General features: G+C 33.9%; 3 protein-coding genes across 7 annotated transcripts; 2 read left to right on the forward strand and 1 right to left on the reverse strand.

Annotated features, from left to right (window-relative positions):
• Positions 1-454: 454 nt before the first annotated feature.
• On the forward strand, positions 455-2,474 carry LOC127250897 (heat stress transcription factor A-3-like). Of its 2 annotated transcripts, none has more exons than XM_051274369.1 (2): positions 455-1,591; positions 1,721-2,474. In XM_051274369.1, exons 1-2 carry the CDS (start codon positions 890-892, stop codon positions 2,336-2,338), a joined length of 1,320 nt encoding a protein of 439 aa, XP_051130326.1. In that variant the 5' UTR covers positions 455-889; the 3' UTR covers positions 2,339-2,474. The 2 variants fall into 2 exon arrangements, with proteins under 2 accessions (XP_051130326.1, XP_051130327.1); XM_051274370.1 differs by having other exon boundaries at positions 457-1,303.
• LOC127250898 (ribosome production factor 2 homolog) lies at positions 1,721-5,189 on the reverse strand. Of its 3 annotated transcripts, XR_007838799.1 has the most exons (8): positions 4,973-5,189; positions 4,669-4,872; positions 3,870-4,115; positions 3,539-3,781; positions 3,392-3,457; positions 2,638-2,831; positions 2,124-2,378; positions 1,721-2,044 (listed from the first exon to the last, which is right to left on the reverse strand). XR_007838799.1 is itself a non-coding variant. In XM_051274372.1 (6 exons), exons 1-6 carry the CDS (start codon positions 5,051-5,053, stop codon positions 2,691-2,693), a joined length of 981 nt encoding a protein of 326 aa, XP_051130329.1. In that variant the 5' UTR covers positions 5,054-5,188; the 3' UTR covers positions 2,535-2,690. The 3 variants fall into 3 exon arrangements, 1 of the variants encoding a protein (XP_051130329.1); XR_007838798.1 differs by having other exon boundaries at positions 1,721-2,378; XM_051274372.1 differs by lacking the exons at positions 1,721-2,044; positions 2,124-2,378 and having other exon boundaries at positions 2,535-2,831; positions 4,973-5,188.
• A 3,724-nt stretch (positions 5,190-8,913) lies between these two features.
• On the forward strand, positions 8,914-16,073 carry LOC127250948 (polyadenylation and cleavage factor homolog 4-like). Of its 2 annotated transcripts, none has more exons than XM_051274444.1 (8): positions 8,914-9,731; positions 10,675-10,776; positions 11,001-11,258; positions 12,279-12,398; positions 12,471-12,893; positions 13,400-13,538; positions 13,628-15,297; positions 15,529-16,073. In XM_051274444.1, the coding sequence occupies exons 1-7, from the start codon at positions 9,357-9,359 to the stop codon at positions 15,274-15,276; spliced, it is 3,066 nt and encodes a 1,021-aa protein (XP_051130401.1). In that variant the 5' UTR covers positions 8,914-9,356; the 3' UTR covers positions 15,277-15,297; positions 15,529-16,073. The 2 variants fall into 2 exon arrangements, with proteins under 2 accessions (XP_051130401.1, XP_051130402.1); XM_051274445.1 differs by having other exon boundaries at positions 12,486-12,893.
• Positions 16,074-18,561: the final 2,488 nt, after the last annotated feature.

Genomic DNA, 18,561 nt, shown 5'->3' on the forward strand with positions numbered 1-18,561 from the left:
ATTTCATCAATAGTGAAGATGTGAGGGACAAAATGTAAAAGTTATGATAGAACAAGACAATGGCAAAACTTGCAAGATAACTTCTTTTTACTTCTCTAACGTATTCCTTTGTACAAAAACACTTGTAAATTAATTTTAATATATTACTCCATTCTTTTTTCGGTATAAAAATAATTATTCGATGATAAAGTGAATGTACTTGTAAAATAATATAATGTCATGATTTTTAATTATTCTTATTTTAATTTATAATTATTTTTAATAATATATTTTTTAATTATTTACGAATAGCATTTGTCCTAAATTTAAATTCTAGTGTCCAAACGACCCTACATCCTGTAGGGAGTATTATTTTGAATGAGACTGAAATTAATTAAAGAAAAATTATTTTGAACTAAAATTATTAATGTGACGGAGAAAATAAAAAATAATTTATGTCGCACCTTGTATATTTATAGATGAAACGATATAAACTAACATCAATGGGGGTGGTCGGCGGCGGCGGCGACGGTGGCCCCACGGAGCAGCGTCTGCCGGGTCGGGGTCGAGGTCGAACTCAAACTCGCATTGTGCAAAAGCAATATACGGATGCCATCGCCGCCACAAATCAATTCCTCAAATATCCGATTCGCATCGGCCCCACCGATGCTCCCCAACCTCACTGTTGTCTTTGTTCATCAATGGAGTTATCAGAGGAAGAAGAAGAAGGGCGCAATTGAATGAATCTATCGCTCCATACATTCCGTGTCCACCACGCCTACTGTCACTGTCACTGTCACTGACACTCACACCGCCGACATTCAGAGCAACCTCCGGAGCACCGCCTTAAAAATATCTATATATATGTCGACTGCCGACCGTCGTGTTCCCTACCGAAATATCAGAGACCATGGATTTTAATGGCGGTGGTGGTAGTGGAACTGATGAAATTGAAAACCAGAGGCAGTTTTATCAACCAGGAAGTAAAACCACACCAATCAATACGATGACGTTTTCCCCCAATTCCAGTTCCAATTCCAAGCGCCAAACCCTAACTTCTCCATCCCATCCCCAATTCGAATTCAAATCTCCGGCGGCGGATTCGCCACAGCCATTGGAGTCCTTACACGCAGCTCCGATCCCACCGTTCCTCTCCAAAACATACGATTTGGTGGACGATCCTGCGCTGGACGCCATTATCTCGTGGGGAGAGAAGGGGAACACCTTCGTCGTCTCGAAGCCTCTCGACTTCGCCAGGCTGGTTTTGCCGCGGAATTTCAAGCACAGCAACTTCTCCAGCTTCGTTCGTCAGCTCAACACATACGTGGGTATCATCGATCCTGTCTGTCTCTCAATCCATTTCTACTCTCTGTATATCATCATCATCTTCATTTTTTCCTTCTTCTGCAACTGTATATATATATATATAGCTAGGTTACTGTACTCTTCGAGCATCTTCCTGTATCGCCATTGTAATACTCTTTACAGAGGTTTTGTACAGAAATTAATTTGGATCATTGTGATCTTACTTTGTATATTCTTTGTAACTATAAACTTACACGATCGATGGAACATCATCCTGATGGAATTGGGAATTGCATTCGTCAAACAAGTAAGAGTATAAGCTTCAATCAATCCTTGTTCATAACTGCGCCTTCATCGGAATGTATCATTGCCACCAGGTTTGGTTAATCCGTTTCATCGACGAAACTGTATGATCCGGAGTCTTTTTCGACTGCAGGGCTTTCACAAGATCGGGACAGACAAATGGGAGTTCAAAAACGAGGGGTTTGCGAAAGGGCAGAGGCATCTGCTGAGAATGATTCAACGGCGCAGATCGCATCAGATTGTGAGATCGGATGATGCGCTTGAAGGCAAAGTCGAAAGCTTGAGGAAAGAGCGGCGGATGATGATGGAGGAGCTGGTTCAGCTGCAGCAGGAGCAGCGCGGGACGGTGCAGCACGTGGAAGCTGTGAAGGAGAAGCTCATCGCAGCCGAGAAGCGACAAAAGCAAATGGTTTCGTTCTTGGCGAACATGCTGCAAAAGCCCGCAATTTTATCCTGTCTGAGGGAAGCAAGGAAGCAGAAGACGATTAGTTCGACTGGATCGCCGCATAAGTATGTAAAGCTTCAGCCAGACGAACCTGTGCCATCTCGGGTTGAAGGTACCGGGCAATGCTCGACCAACGCAACGGGAGCTCAACCGAGGGATGCAGCAGACGTATGGGGTATGGAATACGACGCCACCGGCACCGATATCAATGATTCATGGGATGCTCTCGGCGAAGGTGCCGGTGATGGATTAACAGATATTTGGGGAATTGATATTGGGTTCAGAAACTGGCGAGACGAAGACTGAGAACGAAGGTAGATACCATGCACTGTGTAGACAGATGATCCTATAGTATAGAAGTTCGGATATGTCAATAGATTCCTGTAGTATACTACGCTAAAACTACTTCTGTTTAATAGTAGATTTTCACGGACTATCTTTATCTGGCGATTTAGGGCGAAAGACCGATGTTTAAGGTAAAGGTAAAAAAGACAAGAAAAGATAGATAAGGTAATGCGATATCATTTCGATTAAACAACACAGTACTGCAGATAATTGTATACCAAAAAATCCAAGATGAATAACATCATCGACAACTCTCGTACCTTAGACTATTGTAACTGCGCAAAAATATGTTGCTTGCTTAAGGCTTCTTCGGTCATTCTTCTTGTTCTGGTTCCTGTTCCTGTTCCTGCTTCTGCTTCTTTTCCGCCGGTTTGTGACCTTCACCCTTCATCTTAGCTTCTCGTCGCTCTCTTTTTACCCCCTTTGAAATGTTGTTAAATGGCACGCTTCCGACCTACATTTACATAACCCGTGGATAATAGTCAGAGGTAGTAAAGTTTGGTCTCCAGCATGGAAAACCAGACAGGGTAATGTTCTGATTGGTTATCAACAACAGCAAGCAACGAACGAGCAAATGAAATGTTATGAGTCATGCATCATTGGACAATCGAATTTTTGGTGCAGAGTGCCATTGAGGAATTAATCAAAAAATGAAATCTAACTACAACTATGCGACTAATATGCCCTATATGTTTAGTCTCCAAATGATATCTAAATCTGAATGGCGATCAACAACATCAAGCAACGAATGAGCAAATGGCATGTTAAGTTTCAAAGTTATGATGAGTCACGCATCATCGGACAATTGAATTCTTGGTGCAGAATTCCATTGAGGAATTAATAAAAAATGAAATCTAACCACAACTACACGATTAATCTGTCCTATACGTTTAGTCTCCAAATTTTACGTTTCTGCTAGAGGGAATATCAGTATATAACTAACTATATATGTAACACAATTTTTTGAACACATTTGGTGGTAACAAAATCAATCAAGCTAATATTTACTTTTACCTTCTGATCAGGCATATAAATCTTTCCGATCTTCCCTTGTATAGCATCCTTCACAACATTCTTTTCCTGGAAGATTAACAAAAAATTAGAATCCGTCTGCAATGCAAACAGAAATGAGACTGTAAGAGAAAGATCTCTGATTCAAACCTTCTTCTTCATCAATTCAGGAGCTATCTTCATTGCTTCTTTTTTAATGCCATCGTCTGGCAGTCGATGCCTCCTAACAACCATGTCCATGGATGGACCAACTTCAACCAGCTCCATCCTTGGCACTACAGTTCCCGACTTTTTAAGGCGCAAAGCACAGTGAGTGAAGAAAATTCTATTCGGAGACAAGGCAGTGCACAGATAAACTCGATCAACTCCAGCCAAGTTCAAATTTGTTACAGCCTGGAGAAGCAATGATTTAATATCGTCATTAAGAAAACAAACAAGAAAAGAGTAATAATAGTAATTGAAAATCAATGATTATGCAGACCTCCCCATGGAAAAGATCAAGCAATACTTCTTTTAAATGTTTCAGCTCGTCCACATTCTCAAAAGCCTCTCCAATAAAAGCAAAAAAGGGCTTTGATCCGATTTGAGGAGCCAACTTCTTGTCATACGAGAAAGACTCCATGCTTCGGAAATTCTCTATACCAACCTCTACAAGATCATAAACTTTATGATCATACATACGCCCGACTACAAGATTGTTTGGCCTCTTCTTTGAGTGAGAACCATACTGCAGTCAGTGATAGAAAACCAAATTAATCATCTACAAGGACTTTCACCATTCAACTCTCCCCTATGAGATCCGAGCAACTGTGGAAGTCTATCATACATTTACTTCAATCAACAGTTAATAAATTATTCATCACCCGGGCAATACAATCAAGCGAAAAACCTAACAAAGATAAAAAAACAGAGTGCTAGGCCAGACAAGTTGTACTTTAGAACACAAAAACCAAGTTATTAACCACTTCGAACAAATCCCAAAATTCACTTAAATCAACACTTCATAAATTATTCATCATCGTAAGAACCTAACAAAGATCAAAATCAGAGAGCTGCCCAAGACAAATTGTACTTCTGGACCACCAAAAAAACAAATTAGTTGCTAACCATTTCGAATAAATCCCCGAAATTCAGAACTACATGCTATCCAAACTCAACAAACCATTGCAATGTTGCTCTTCACTAACTAAAAGCCCAATCACTATAAAGTTGAATTTTATACAAAAAAATGCATAGACTTAGTAAAAACAAAACCATGTTGCAGTGTCTTTGGAACTTACAACAAACAAGCTGCAGTCCGATTTCTGGGAGAAAAACTCCAGCGACGTTTCGCCGCCGGTCTCAAACGGCCTAATTTTGTCATTCTTTCGTGAGTACTTCACGGAATCAGTCCTCTTCAGGTGATATATTTCTGTCAACACTGTATTCAAGACTCCGCTCGTTTTTGTGCCGTGGAGTATGAGCGTCTTCTTCCCGGTTTCCACCTGCAACATCCAATATTCTTTTCATCAACAACGAGGAAAGATAGAACACAGCGACGATAGATCGTGCCAATTCACAGAAACTCTAAAATTCTCAACACACCAATTTTGGAGCACGCTTCTCAAGCTCCCGTTTGATTCTCCCTTGCTTCGGAGTCTTGAATTTCACTGCCGACCTCGCCATATCGAACGGCGAATCCGGAGGAAATTCGGCAATCGGCGGCTTGCTTTGAAAGGGGTTTTAGGGTTTACGGGAAGAACGAATGAAGGAGAGAAGGGCTGCTGCGCAAACTAACAAAATTAAAAGGTGTGTTTGGTTTTGAATAGTGTGTTTGGAGAGTAAAACTTTAAATAAAATAAACTATTATACGAACTTATTTTTTGCAATTAAATTATTTATTTTGATCCGTGTAAAATTAATTTATTAAAATAATTATATTTTAAATATATATATTTATATTTGAACTCACACTATTAAAATATAAAGTATGAATTTTAAGTAATTTTAATTTTTTTCTTTAATTTTTTATTAGTTGAGCAATTAGACTGCCTATTACATACAGTAATTTTTTATTCTATTTAAATAATGTGTAAGACATGCATAATTTATATATATATACTATATTTAATTATTTATTTCATAATATATGAAAATGATATATGATATAATTATATTTTTACTATTTTTATTTTTTTAATATAAAAATTGAAATTATAATTAATATTTATTTTTTAAATATGTATTTTTTAAACATGTGCTACATTAATAGAAAGTAAATTAAAAATCGTATATTGTAAATTTAGTATATGTATATATAAGACATATATATATAGTTTATTTTACATTATTTCTAAAAATTAATATTTTATCATATTTTCTACGATAACAATTTTTTTAAAAAATTATTATTTTTTAAGATTGAAAGAAAGATTTTTTTTTTTTTTAAATATTATTGTCTTCCATATTCGTTTGTAGGTGATTTGTTGTCTCAAGATATTATTGTACAAATAATTATATATATATAATATATATATATATATATATATATATACTTCTACTTATTTCTCATTGAAGCATAGACTGACATAGGAAATATATTAACATTGTTATCTGTAATTTATTATCAAAATTAATAATAAAAGAAATATCATTTTTTTTCAATCTTCCTATATAATTTTCTTTGAATGTACAGCAGTGATAATATAAAAATAATAAAGATGCAATTACATTTAATTATAATTATTATATGTAAACATTTTATATTTTATTTTATTTATAATAAAAATTATTCTAAATTAAAAATTTTAAAAAATATAATTTTTTAAAAGTAATGTAATACTTTTTTCATTCACTTTTTTTTTTAATAAATATTTTTATTTTACAATTGTGTCATTATTTCTACATCATGACTTTTATTTCTTTTACACTAAAAAGTATATAATTAGTAAATAATTAAAAAATACTTTATCCGTCTACGTATTTTTATTTTAGGACGTCCAATTACAAAGTTAACATTTCATTAAATACCTTTTTTTTTTCCACAAATACACTTTTACTTTATATCACGTCATTACTTTTACACAAAAAAGTAAGGGCAAAAATATCATTACACTGTTTTTAACTACTCTTTATAATTAAAATCCAAAAGTAAATGTAAACATCGTAAGTGGAATGAAAAAGTATATTAATAAAAATAAATATAACTTAATATTAAGATAACTAAATTATTTAACTAAAATAAAAATTTTATAAATTAATTATAAAATATATTTAAAGTGTATAACTATAAAAAAAAATTTAAAAAAAAAATAACAAATTATTTAGATTTGTTAAGTGGAACAGAAGTGATAAATAATTAGAAAAAAGATTATAACATGTATTTAAATATTTAATTATTATTTTTTTCAGTAAAATATTACTTCATTTGTCAGTCAAATTTATTTTATTTATTCTTTTGGTCATCCATTAAATTTATCTCATTACTATATTTTAAAAAATAAAAAAATAAAATTAAAATTTAATTATTATCTTTCATTCAACACTTATTTACAATAAATATCACTCACTTTATTACATCACTCTCAATTCTCTTTAATTTCTAGTCTAAATTACTAAAAATACATGTTGTTAATATAATTGTATTTTTCTATTAAATTTTTATAATTTATTTTTAAAATTTATGAATTATATTTAAATATTTTAAATTAAAATATGAAAAATATATTTTAAAATTTGGTTATTTATTTATAAATTTTCAATTTAAAAATAATATATAAATTAAAAATAAAAATACAATATAATATAAATATTAAATTATTTGTATTTTAAAATTTATTTTAAAATTTTATAAATTATATTTAATAATTTAAGTATAATTCAAAATTTTAGATACCCTTACTTAAATTTGATATTTCAATTATAATATTATATTTTAATTCAAATATAACATATAAATTTAAAATAATAACATAATAATATATTTTTTTTTTATTAGAATATAACATATAAATTAATTATTTTTATATTATTATAATTATTCTATTATTATTAATAAAAATAAAATAGTAAATTTAAGTGAAAAATACTTCGGGTGTGTTTGTTTGGGGGATTGGATTGAATTTATATTATTCATCCAATTTTTTTTCCAAAAACATCAAATCAAACACGTATTTTTTATTTTTTATATTATACTAAAAATCAATTTTACATTCAAAACATCACATCAACACCTATTTATATCACATCATACAACTATTCAAATTCCAACTCAAAATCCAAACCCCAAACAAACACACCCGAACATTTATTTCAAAAACTCAAAGTGCTTTTGGAAAAAAAAAAAAAAAATTGAGTAAAGAAAAACTGCTTTTATTTTTTTTGACAAAAAAGATACAAACAGATATCAAATAATTTGATATTTCAATTATAATATTATATTTTAATTCAAATACAATATATAAATTAAAATTAATAACATAATAATATTTTTTATTTTTTATTAGAATATAACATATAAATTAATTATTTTTATATTATATTATATTATAATTATTCTATTATTATTAATAAAAATAAAATAGTAAATTTAAGTGAAAAATACTTCATTTATTTCATAAACTCAAAGTGCTTTTGAAAAAAAAAATATATTTTTCAGTAAAAAAAAAACAATGAATTAACTCTTGGCAATCCGCTGGGAAATCAAAATAGTTGTACGAGCATCATATCTATTTACATTACGATTCATTATTTCTATCTTATAGGCTGGAGGAGCCTTATAAAGATCGTATTGATTCATAAAAGTTATTTATCTTATTATTAATTAAGGATTCTCTTATCCATCGGTCCAATGCACTGGGCTCATCTCAGACCTATCTCATTGTTCAACGTGCTTGTAAGGCAAATCTGTTTTTTTTTTTTTACAAAAGACCGTGTAAACATATATCAAATACGTGTTTTTAAGAAATAGAAGTGAAAAACTCCTCCCAATGCAAACAAGTCAAAATCTATCCTTGACTTAAATTTATACTTATTTTTTTTAATGATAAAAGATTATATAAATTCAGTACTATAAAGGATAAAAAGTACTTCCTTCGTCCCACATACCGTGTCTGCTACACCATAGACACGGTATTTTAGAAGGAGTGTAATTAGTAGATAATTAAAAATATATTAGTGAAAATAATTATCTTATAATATAAATAATTATAAATTAAAATTAAGATAACTAATTAGTTTAATTAAAATTTTAAAAAAAAATAAAATTAAAAAATTTAAAATGAGATTAAAGTGTGTAATCTATTTCGTGAAAAATAAAAGTGACATGGTATATGGGACGGATAGACACGGTAACTTGGACATGGTATGTGGTACAGAGGAATTAATTAATATCACTTATTTTATTAAAATCAGTGTACAAATATTTGATGATACATCTACTGAATGAATCGAAAATTATGATATGGGCCCAAGCCCAAATTTATTTATCTTTGAAAGGTCCATTAAATAGTATGGGCCCAAGACCAATAATCCTGCCCTGTCGTGTCGTCATCCCCGCATCAAATTCGGGAGTTTCCCTTGTTCATCGTCGTTCCCTCTCAGGCATAAATTCAAGCAATTCACGCGCCGCTGCGCCCTCCTCAGTAACCGTTCCGCACTGAGAAACGCAGGGAAACGAAGGAGGAAGAATCGCTGCGGAGGAATCTATAAATGGGCGATCGTAATTTTGTATTTAGGGTTGGAATTTGCGCGTCAGTGTATCGATCCGCTCGTGCTGGTTTTACGTTCTTTTGATGTACTGCGCAGGTCTCAATCAGTTTCGATTGAAGTTAGGGTTTTCCTGTTTCGATTGCTCCTTGTAGCATTCGGTTTTAGTTGAATCGTAGTCGTTTATGGAAATTTGTTGTAGTGTTCATCGCGAATCGTGTTTAGGGTTGTAGGGGCTGTGATGAACGGCCGGAACGTAGGGTTAGGGTTTTGTTGATTGGTAATGGAAATGGAGGGCACACGCAGATCATTTGATAGATCTATCTCAAAAGAACCGGGGCTGAAGAAGCCTAGACTCACAGAGGACCATGCGGCGCCACATCGGAGCTCCGGCGATCGTACCGGAGTCGTTCAACGCGCGGCGGTTGCGAACTCCGGCGGCGGCGATTCAAGGGTTCAACGTGAACTTGATTCTCTACGTGGGCCCTACCAATCGGGTAACCAGCTTCATCAGGAACTGGTTAATCAGTACAAGACCGCTTTATCTGAGCTGACATTCAACTCGAAACCCATTATTACTAATCTAACTATCATCGCGGGAGAGAATTTGCACTCGGCCAAGGCCATTGCTGCAACTGTCTGCTCCAATATTCTTGAGGTGATTTTTGGCTTCTCTCAACCCTGCTGTATTATTTTGTGCTTTGTGGTGCACGTTTTCTGTATGAGATAATGCCAACTTCGAGAGAAAATGGGGGAGAGAAGGTGTATTAGTGCAAATATTGTGGTTGCCTTTGTCCATTTATAGCAGAGCTGTTTGTCTAATATCAGAAATATAAAATTTTTCAATCATCTGCAACTTTTAATCACATTCTTAAGTTTGATGCATTTGATTGAGTTGTGGGTGTGGATGACAAGAGCAATCACTTATAAAAATTTGGCCATCCTACTTGACTAAAATGATTCACCCTGAAGATATGATGTTAAATCATCCAAGATGCATGCTTCTCCATGAAATGATGACCAATGTCATGATTTCCTCTGCTTGGTATATCATTCTCTTAAAAGATTGCATTTGTGTTTGTTACTTGAATATTGACAGCTCAACCATTTCTATTTAATGTTTATTTATGGTTGTAACATTGCATGACGTGGGCATCGTATTGAAATAGTGACGGCCCTTGAAACTTACCTTGCTGTATTGTTTTGTTTCTATTTATGATTGTGTCAAATGATATTATATATATATGTATGCAATATGTATGTATGTAGATAAATACATAAAATAAATTCTCATGTGTTGAAAGCTTTCTTTGCCTCTTGCCTTCAAGGATTCTGCAACATGCAATGTTTACTGTATGGATTACAAATATTGACAGTACCCTACTGAGATGCCTATTTATGTGCTTAGCGTTGTTGTTGCTATCTAACTGTCTTTTTAGCTTTTAAAAGTGATAGCTCTCTTTAAAATTAGATCAATGTAAAATGCTTTTGTTTGAAGATTTATTTAGCTCTCTCTATTGAACCATGAATTGTGTTCTTCATGAGTTATGTAAATGCTACTGTTGCAAATAGCATCTTTGACCTCTGGAAGTAATTTACAGGTCCCTAGGGAGCAAAAGCTGCCATCTCTATATCTATTAGACAGTATTGTGAAGAACATTGGGAGAGATTATATAAAATACTTCGCTCCCAGATTACCCGAGGTCAGCTTCTGCTGATGTCTGTTAATTTTGTCACTGCTGTGAAAAAAGTTTGATCATTAACTCTTCAATCCCATTTAACATTTGTCTATCCATTATGATTAGTTGATGCTTGGGAGTACAACTAAAAGTCCGACTTTTCCTGTAGTTGTAAACCTGCCTTGTAATGGCATGTCTTTATTCACCAAGAGAAGGACTCCTAAATATATTTGCTGGTTGTTTTACAGGTTTTCTGTAAGGCCTATAAACAGGTTGATCCTTCAGTCCATCAAGGCATGCGTCACCTGTTTGGCACCTGGAAAGGGGTCTTCCCCCAGCATATTCTTCAGATGATTGAGAAGGAGCTTGGATTTACTACTACAGCCAATGGTTTGTCTTCAGGGAAAACGGTGTCTAGGCCAGAGCCACAGGCACAACGCCCTGCACACAGCATTCACATAAATCCCAAGTATTTGGAGGCAAGGCAGAGGCTGCAGACCACTAGGGTATGGCTTCCATATTCACTTCCTATAATTGCTTATTATAATAATGTTCTGTAAACTGTTACCAAAAAATGAATCCTTTTCTATTTATTTGATCCATCCGAAAAGGGTTTCAGTGGCCTCTTTCTTGCAATACCATTCTTGTACATCAAACATACTTGGAAGCTCCTTAGGTCCTTTAAATGTGATTGTAAAGTTCTAAGTGTTCACTAGTACTTTCGTTGTCTAGATTTATTGGCTTTGCACATATATTAAATCAAGATGTCACAATGTTGGGGAATTCAGAATTATGTTGGTTATCTGGTGTGCTATGTTATTTGTCGTCTGAACTTTTATATGGTTTTGATTTTTATTTGTTTAATTATGGTGGAGGTTGGGAATAGTGAAGTCCTTTCTTTAAATATTCTGGACTTTATTTTGATGTGTAGAAATGGCTTTTTGGATTGGAATTTTTATTTTGTTATTTTGTAAGCTGTCATTTAAATACCATCTTTTAGCATGTTATAAGTTTTATTAATATAAAATGTGATGTGCACTTCCTATCTTTAGCTCCTAATCTGAACAGAAGTTATTCTTGTTAGTTGAGTTCCAAGTCACCCAAACCACAGGTTGGAATGAGAATATATAACATTGTTGCTTGTTAGTTGATCCTTTCTTTATATGATTGCTCGATACCTGCACTCTGATTCAAGTCAATCACACACTGTCTGTAGTTTGGTGGATCTATGATAATATTTTAAAACTTGGTTTAGCTTCTAGATTCTGAGTTATTGGCTATTCTTTATCTTTCTTGTAGCATCACTCACTATATATATTGCTATGCATTTAATAGTGTTTTCTATTATATTTAATTGTTTGAATTTTTATTTTAAATTTTCAACCATAGATCTCTCCTTGCTCTCAAAAGATCAAAAGAAACAATTAGTAGTTTAAAAAAAAGAAAACATTTGTCCTGATGCAACATTCATTCATATGCTATTTATGCTGATCACTCCGTGCTCTTTGCTTATTTGCATGATAAAGGGAAGAGGTACTGGCAGTGATACTAGTGGATCTGTTATCAGCACACACGAGGACATTGAAGCTTCTGAGAGAACCACATCCATAACTTTGGAGAGATTGTCTGGTGATCCATACGATAAGGTACAAGTGAACAGTATGTCAGTATCATTCTTTTGTCTGTAATCTGTATTTTTAGTTGTGTGAAACTTGCAGTCTGTCCATCATCAGTACAAAGATAAAGTAAAAGAGGCTGTTCGGGACAACAGTTCAACAATACCATATATAGAGTCTGAATATGGCAATAGCGTAGCAGGGAGTTTGAGCTTGGGAGGTAGAAAGGTTAGTGAAAAAGTTAAAGATCAAGGTTTGGGCATGTCCCAGCATGAATCTGGTCGTAATGCAACGGGGAGGGTATTTAATATAAAGAATGGCCTCTACACATCTGCCAACTCCAACTCACATCTACAGCTAAAGCAAAATTTTGCCAGTAGGGGTCCAAATGGAATCACCGAAAGCTGGAAGAACTTTGAGGAAGAGGAGTTTATGTGGGATGAAATGGTTAATAAACCCACCGAACACTATGCAGCTGATTCTCCTGCAAAAGATAATCTCATGACTGATAGTATTGAAAATTTGGTAAGTTGATTTTAGGTCTAGAGGATTATTGCACCGCCAAACTGAATTTAAGATCTTTTTATTTCTTCAGTTTTGCATGTCAAAAAAAAGAAAAGCAAAGAAAAGAAAAAGTGAAAGATGTAACATCTTAACATCTTCCTTGGTGAATAACACTTGTCATTTAGCTTGAGCAGGGTCACTTTTTAAGCTTTGTCGGAGAGCAGGTTTTAAGAATTCTGGGTCTTTGTTTATAACTTACACTCAAGTATCTTAGTGAGCTTTTAGGCTATAAATTTGCAGAAGCTAGCAAGTATTTCAAATGCGATAAACAATTAGCAACCTTTGTTAACATATCATCCCGAGGTTCAAACCTGTTTACTTGGTGTCTGTTGCAATAAATGCATTCTGGCTTTGTCGGTGGCTTATATTTTGTTTCTGTGTTGTATTGGATAATAATAATAATCATCGGAGAACCTATTCTTTATTTCCAGGCAATTATTGAGTTTTAACTGCTGTGGATTGTGCAGGACTTTGACAGCCATTTCCAGAGGCCTCAAAGTTTACATGATATTGGGGCCAGAGTTCCTGATGAAGCCCCAGTCAGTTCCCTATCAGGGACACATTTACCATTATCCATTCCTGAGGAGCAACATCGATCAGGAGGAGGTATGGTTTTATATCCAAGTCGAAATATTTCAACTTTTCAAGTTACCCTCAGATATGCTCTAGTGAGTTGAGAGGTTTTGCAAGTGCAGTAGCTGGGAAGGCTTTCTTGTCGCAGCATAGCAGCATTCCCAAAGGCCAAAATCTGAAGTTACCTGCAGATGGAGCTCAAGGGTTCAAAGATCCCATTACACAACAAACACGCGGAGCTACATCAACTCAATCCGGAGTGCATCTGCGCCATCCATCTCCTTCTCTCTCGGCAGACAATCAGACTAAATTATTAACCAGTACTGCTGAGCGCAAACCAACCCCCACTGGCCCTCCTAAGGATCCAAGAAGGCCTCCACAACCAAGAAATCCAGGGTCTAATGACCAAGCTTCGCAGAATTCACAATCTTTATCATCAAAGGGTGTTTCCAAGAAGATTCCAGCTCAAAGTTTACAGACATCTTCCGGCGTCAGTTCCGCACATTCCCTTCAGCCCAGGGAACATCTTCTGTCATCCCAAAAGAGAAAACTTGAAGATGTTACTGGCGCCGACAGATTGCTGGCAGCCCAAATTCCAGGATGTGGGAGCCGCTCAGTGAAAGGGAAATCATTGCCAGATCTATCAAATTCCCATAGAGTTGACTCCCTTCGACAACCAATTACTAGCAGCATGGTGACATCTACGGTAAAAATTGGAATACCTGGCCAGGAAGCTGGACGTGGGCCATCCTCAAAGGGAGCACGACCACCTCTGCCGAGCAGCTCGCCTCCCAGCCTTGTCTCGTCTCAACCCTCAAATAAGAACTTGGAGCTTCCCGGGCTGTGCCACACAAAGTTAGAACTGGCCTCCTTGCCACCTGATTCCCCTTCCTCATCTTCAGCAGGTGCCAGGTCAGAACAGGCTCCAAGCATCAGTAATTCCGCATCCGATCCAGTTTCTAGTCTTCTAAGTTCATTGGTGTCAAAAGGCTTGATATCCTCTTCCAAGTCGGATCTACTTTCATCTGGTTCTACCCACAAATCCAATCGACTTGATCAATCTCCTGAGGTTTTGAAAGGTAGTTCGACTCCAGATTCTGCTGCTCCTGTGGCAACCGGAAAGCCTTTCTTGTCTACTACTGCTAGTGCCTCAAATGGTTTAATCTGTAAGCCTTCTTTGTCCTCCACAGACGAGCTTATTGTTAGTGCCTCGGATAGTTTACTCCAGTCGCCGAAAGTGTTTAAAAATCTTATTGGTTTTGAATTCAAGTCGGACATACTTCGAACGCTGCATTCGGATGTGCTTGATGATCTGCACTCTGACCTTCCGTTTCAGTGCAGCCGATGTGGCCTTCGACTAAAGCTTCAAGAATCATTAGATCGGCACATGGAATGGCATGAGCTGAGAATTCCTGAGCAGAATCCTCTGCACAAGAATTCGAGGAGTTGGTATTCTGATGTAGCTAACTGGTTTACTGGAGCTAGTCAGGTTCCTATCGGGGACAGCCTGTCAGACTTATTTGCGGAATTGGAAAGTAGTGAGATGTTGCCGGCAGATGAAAATCAGTGTGCCTGCATTTTATGTGGTGAGTTGTTCGAAGATTTCTACAGCCAAGAAAGAAATGAATGGATGTTCAAAGAAGCTGCGTACTTGTCTTATCTATCTTCGGATTTAAATGAAAGGATTGGAACTAAAGTCGACGATGCAGCATGTTTGGGTCCTATTGTCCATATCGACTGCATGTCCCAAGACTTTAATCTGAAGTCATGACCTTCTTGAGACGTCAAACTGGTAAGGATTTTCAATTCTGTGTTAATATTGTTGTGCAATTCTTGTCGAAAGCTACATTTTACCACTGGGCCGCGCTGTCTGTCTACCTATGCGAGTGAGTTGTGTCAATTCCTCCGAGTCGAAATCCTTTCATCTATGATTCTCTCTTCCTGTCATTACATAGTTGTTTAATCTGATTCATTCGACAAGCTAATCCCATCTGTCTGACTCTTACCTCTTTTAAAATTCTAGGAATGGATGCGCAAGGTTTTTTAATTTCGGCGCTTTGTGGGATGTACCTGCCTCGGATGCCCACTGTCCATGCTCTCTGGCTGTAGAAATGCATCTCAGGCAAGAAGTTGTAGCGCGTTGTCAGTGTTCTTGCATCAGGGCTGGCTGCGCCAAATCAATCGGTATCTCATCTTGCACGGCATATCGTATCATATCATATATATATATATAGTTGGATGAGATTGATTGATTGTCCGTGTTTAGTTGAAAAAGACGAGACTGTTTCCGGGGCATAATCATCGGCGTTTCGGTAACGGAAGAGATTATTTCCTTCCGTTGAAGATTTTGATACAAATGGAGATGATTATATATCGATTTTTGTAATTTAGTTGTTGATTTCATGAAGAATATGAACCAACACATACATAAAATGGAGTAGCTTCATGTTTTGATTCCAACGGACGGAATGCAAATGCTCAGTTTCAAATTTGGCGGCAATATTTGTTTACGCCCAACTGTGATGGCTCTTAACGTACTATTATTATTATTATGTTAAAATTTGTTAAGTTGAATATATATATATATATATATATATAATATTATATTAATATTAATTTTAGCTGTTAATCCGCTACTTTCATTTATTTATCAGTGTTTTTTTTTGTACTTTATTTGTTTTTTTTAAAAAATAATTATCCATTCTACATTTTAAATGTTATAATTAATACTCTTTACTCCCGGTCCAAAAGGTTCTTAGGATTTTTTAGTAGATTAAAAAATAATAATATTTTATTAGTTAATAAAAATCTCTTAATTTTGTCATTTGAGTATTCTTGTAGTTTATTGAGTATTCTTTTAATTTTAATTAAATTTATTAGTTATCTTAATTTATAATTATTTTTATTAACTATATTTTTATCTAAATTTTTGATCTAAAAAAACTTTGACATAAAAAGGTGAAACGCACGGAATAAAGTAATTATATTTTTGGGTAAAATGTTTTTAAGCCCTATTTTTTTTTGTTATTTTAGTATCATAAATGGAGATTGTCTTAAAATAGTTTCGTAAATAAAAATTTATGTGCGTTTAGTCTTGCAACGCTGAAAATACCTGCATGGAATGTGGCATGCCGGAAGACATATGTCCGCCAGGTTAGCGCCACCTGACGGACACGTGGATAAGTTTTTATTTTATTTTTTAAAATAAAAATAAAATAAATAAAAAATATAATAAATAAATAAATAATAAAATAAAACTTAAAATAAATTAAATTTTAAAAATTTTAAAAATAAATAGTAAAGCTTTTTTTATTTTAATTATTTTAAATTTTAAATTTTTTTATTTTTTATTTTTTATCTTATTTTGAATTTTAATTATTTTTTATTTTTTATCTTATTTGAATTTGAATTTATTTTTATTTTTTATTTGTATTTTTTTGTATTTTTATATTTTTAATTTTTCTTATTTTTAAAATAAAAATAATAATAATAATTATCCACATGTCCGTAAAATGGCGCTGATGTCCTTCGGTATGCCACGCAAACATCTCCGCCACCGAATGACGAAATGTGCAAAAAAATTTTACTTATAAAAATACTATTTTAAAACAATGTAGAAACTAAACTGATTAAAGAAAAAAATAATAATTTATCCTTTATTTTTTATTATTATTTTAAAAATCATATCATCCCCTTTCTGTCAATAATACTGTATCAACCTTCAACACGAGTTTCTTTTAATAACTATTATTATTATTAGTTTTATTTTATCTTTTTCATCTCTTAATAAAATTATTCATTTTTATTATACGTGCTATAACAAAATTTTTATTTTTTAAGTAATCATATAATTTATTTAACATTACAAATACTATTTTAATTTACAATATATTATCCAAATGTCATTACGTTTATATTATATAATACTAATAAGGTTAGTTTAATTTTTTTACCTTTATTTCTACTGCATTTTAACACAACACTAATATTTTTCAAACTTTGATATATAAAAAAAATAAACAGATTGATAGATATGAGACGGGAGAAATATTTTCTTATGGCCAATCTTGGTCGACAGCTTTTTCTTTCTTATTCTATTAGAAAGTAAAATTACTATGTATATTAAACAATTAGTTAGTTAATTAATTTATTAATTAATTAATGGTTTAGTGGTTTTATTTAATTTGAAACGAGAAGTGTTTGAGTGTGTAGGGCGGCCGTTTTAGTATTAATAGAATATTAGTGAGCACCAGTGGCGGAATTATAATACTATAAGAAGGGGCAATTTTTTTAAAATTAAAAAATAAATTTTTATTGATAAATAATATATATTATTTTCATTTTATTATAAAATAATAAATTATATCAACATCAATTATGATTATATATTGTAATTATTTGTAAATGTATGTTTTGAAATACTCTATCTATCCCATAAATATAGTTTTTGTTATGAGAAAATGAGAAATAAAGCAAATAAAGAACACAAAGGTTTTACGTGGTTCGATGACGGTGTGTCAACCTACGTCCACGGGCAGGAATCGGATAGCTTTTATTATACTGATTCCGAGATTTACAATTATGTCATCCGACTAAGAACTATAGTTGTCTATTTATAAGCACCCCAAAACACCCTAAATCCTAAGCCTATTTATTATTAATTAGGATAAGCCCAAAAAGGAACCCTGCCAATTGAAACAGTCCTTTCGCCTTGGTTTCGGGTCGGGTAGACCGCCAAATCCAAGTCACGTTTCAACAATCTCCACCTTGACTTGGAGTTTCTCCAACCGCCAAAGCTTCGTCAGTATCTCTCAGTCGTCTCCTTCCTGCCAGATGCCCCAAGAGGGCTTTACCTCCTGCGAATATTCACCAAGTTCAAGCAATGCTCGAACTTCTCCTTCGGCAGCGCCTTTGTCAACATATCAGCTGGATTGTGTTCTGTAGCTATTTTATGAATAGAAAACTTGTCTTCCTCCAGAACATCACGAATAAAATTCAACCTTACATCAATATGTTTGGTTCTTTCATGATACACTGGATTTTTAGCCAAACTCAA

Source organism: Andrographis paniculata, unplaced genomic scaffold, assembly GCF_009805555.1.
Source record: "Andrographis paniculata isolate CXL003 unplaced genomic scaffold, ASM980555v1 Contig38END, whole genome shotgun sequence".
Classification (NCBI taxonomy): domain Eukaryota; kingdom Viridiplantae; phylum Streptophyta; class Magnoliopsida; order Lamiales; family Acanthaceae; genus Andrographis; species Andrographis paniculata.

Bases quoted from the DNA above. Each gene is read 5' to 3' on its own strand.
- LOC127250897 (XM_051274369.1), top strand. From the start codon at position 890: ATGGATTTTAATGGCGGTGGTGGTAGTGGAACTGATGAAATTGAAAAC. The intron at 1,592-1,720 runs GTAAGAGTATAA...TTTCGACTGCAG, and splicing joins GAATTGCATTCGTCAAACAA to GGCTTTCACAAGATCGGGAC.
- LOC127250948 (XM_051274444.1), top strand. From the start codon at position 9,357: ATGGAAATGGAGGGCACACGCAGATCATTTGATAGATCTATCTCAAAA. The intron at 10,777-11,000 runs GTCAGCTTCTGC...GTTGTTTTACAG, and splicing joins TCGCTCCCAGATTACCCGAG to GTTTTCTGTAAGGCCTATAA. The intron at 11,259-12,278 runs GTATGGCTTCCA...TGCATGATAAAG, and splicing joins AGAGGCTGCAGACCACTAGG to GGAAGAGGTACTGGCAGTGA.
- LOC127250898 (XM_051274372.1), bottom strand. From the start codon at position 5,053: ATGGCGAGGTCGGCAGTGAAATTCAAGACTCCGAAGCAAGGGAGAATC. The intron at 4,116-4,668 runs GTAAGTTCCAAA...CACTGACTGCAG, and splicing joins CGGACTGCAGCTTGTTTGTT to TATGGTTCTCACTCAAAGAA. The intron at 2,832-3,391 runs GTAAAAGTAAAT...ATGTAAATGTAG, and splicing joins TTTATATGCCTGATCAGAAG to GTCGGAAGCGTGCCATTTAA.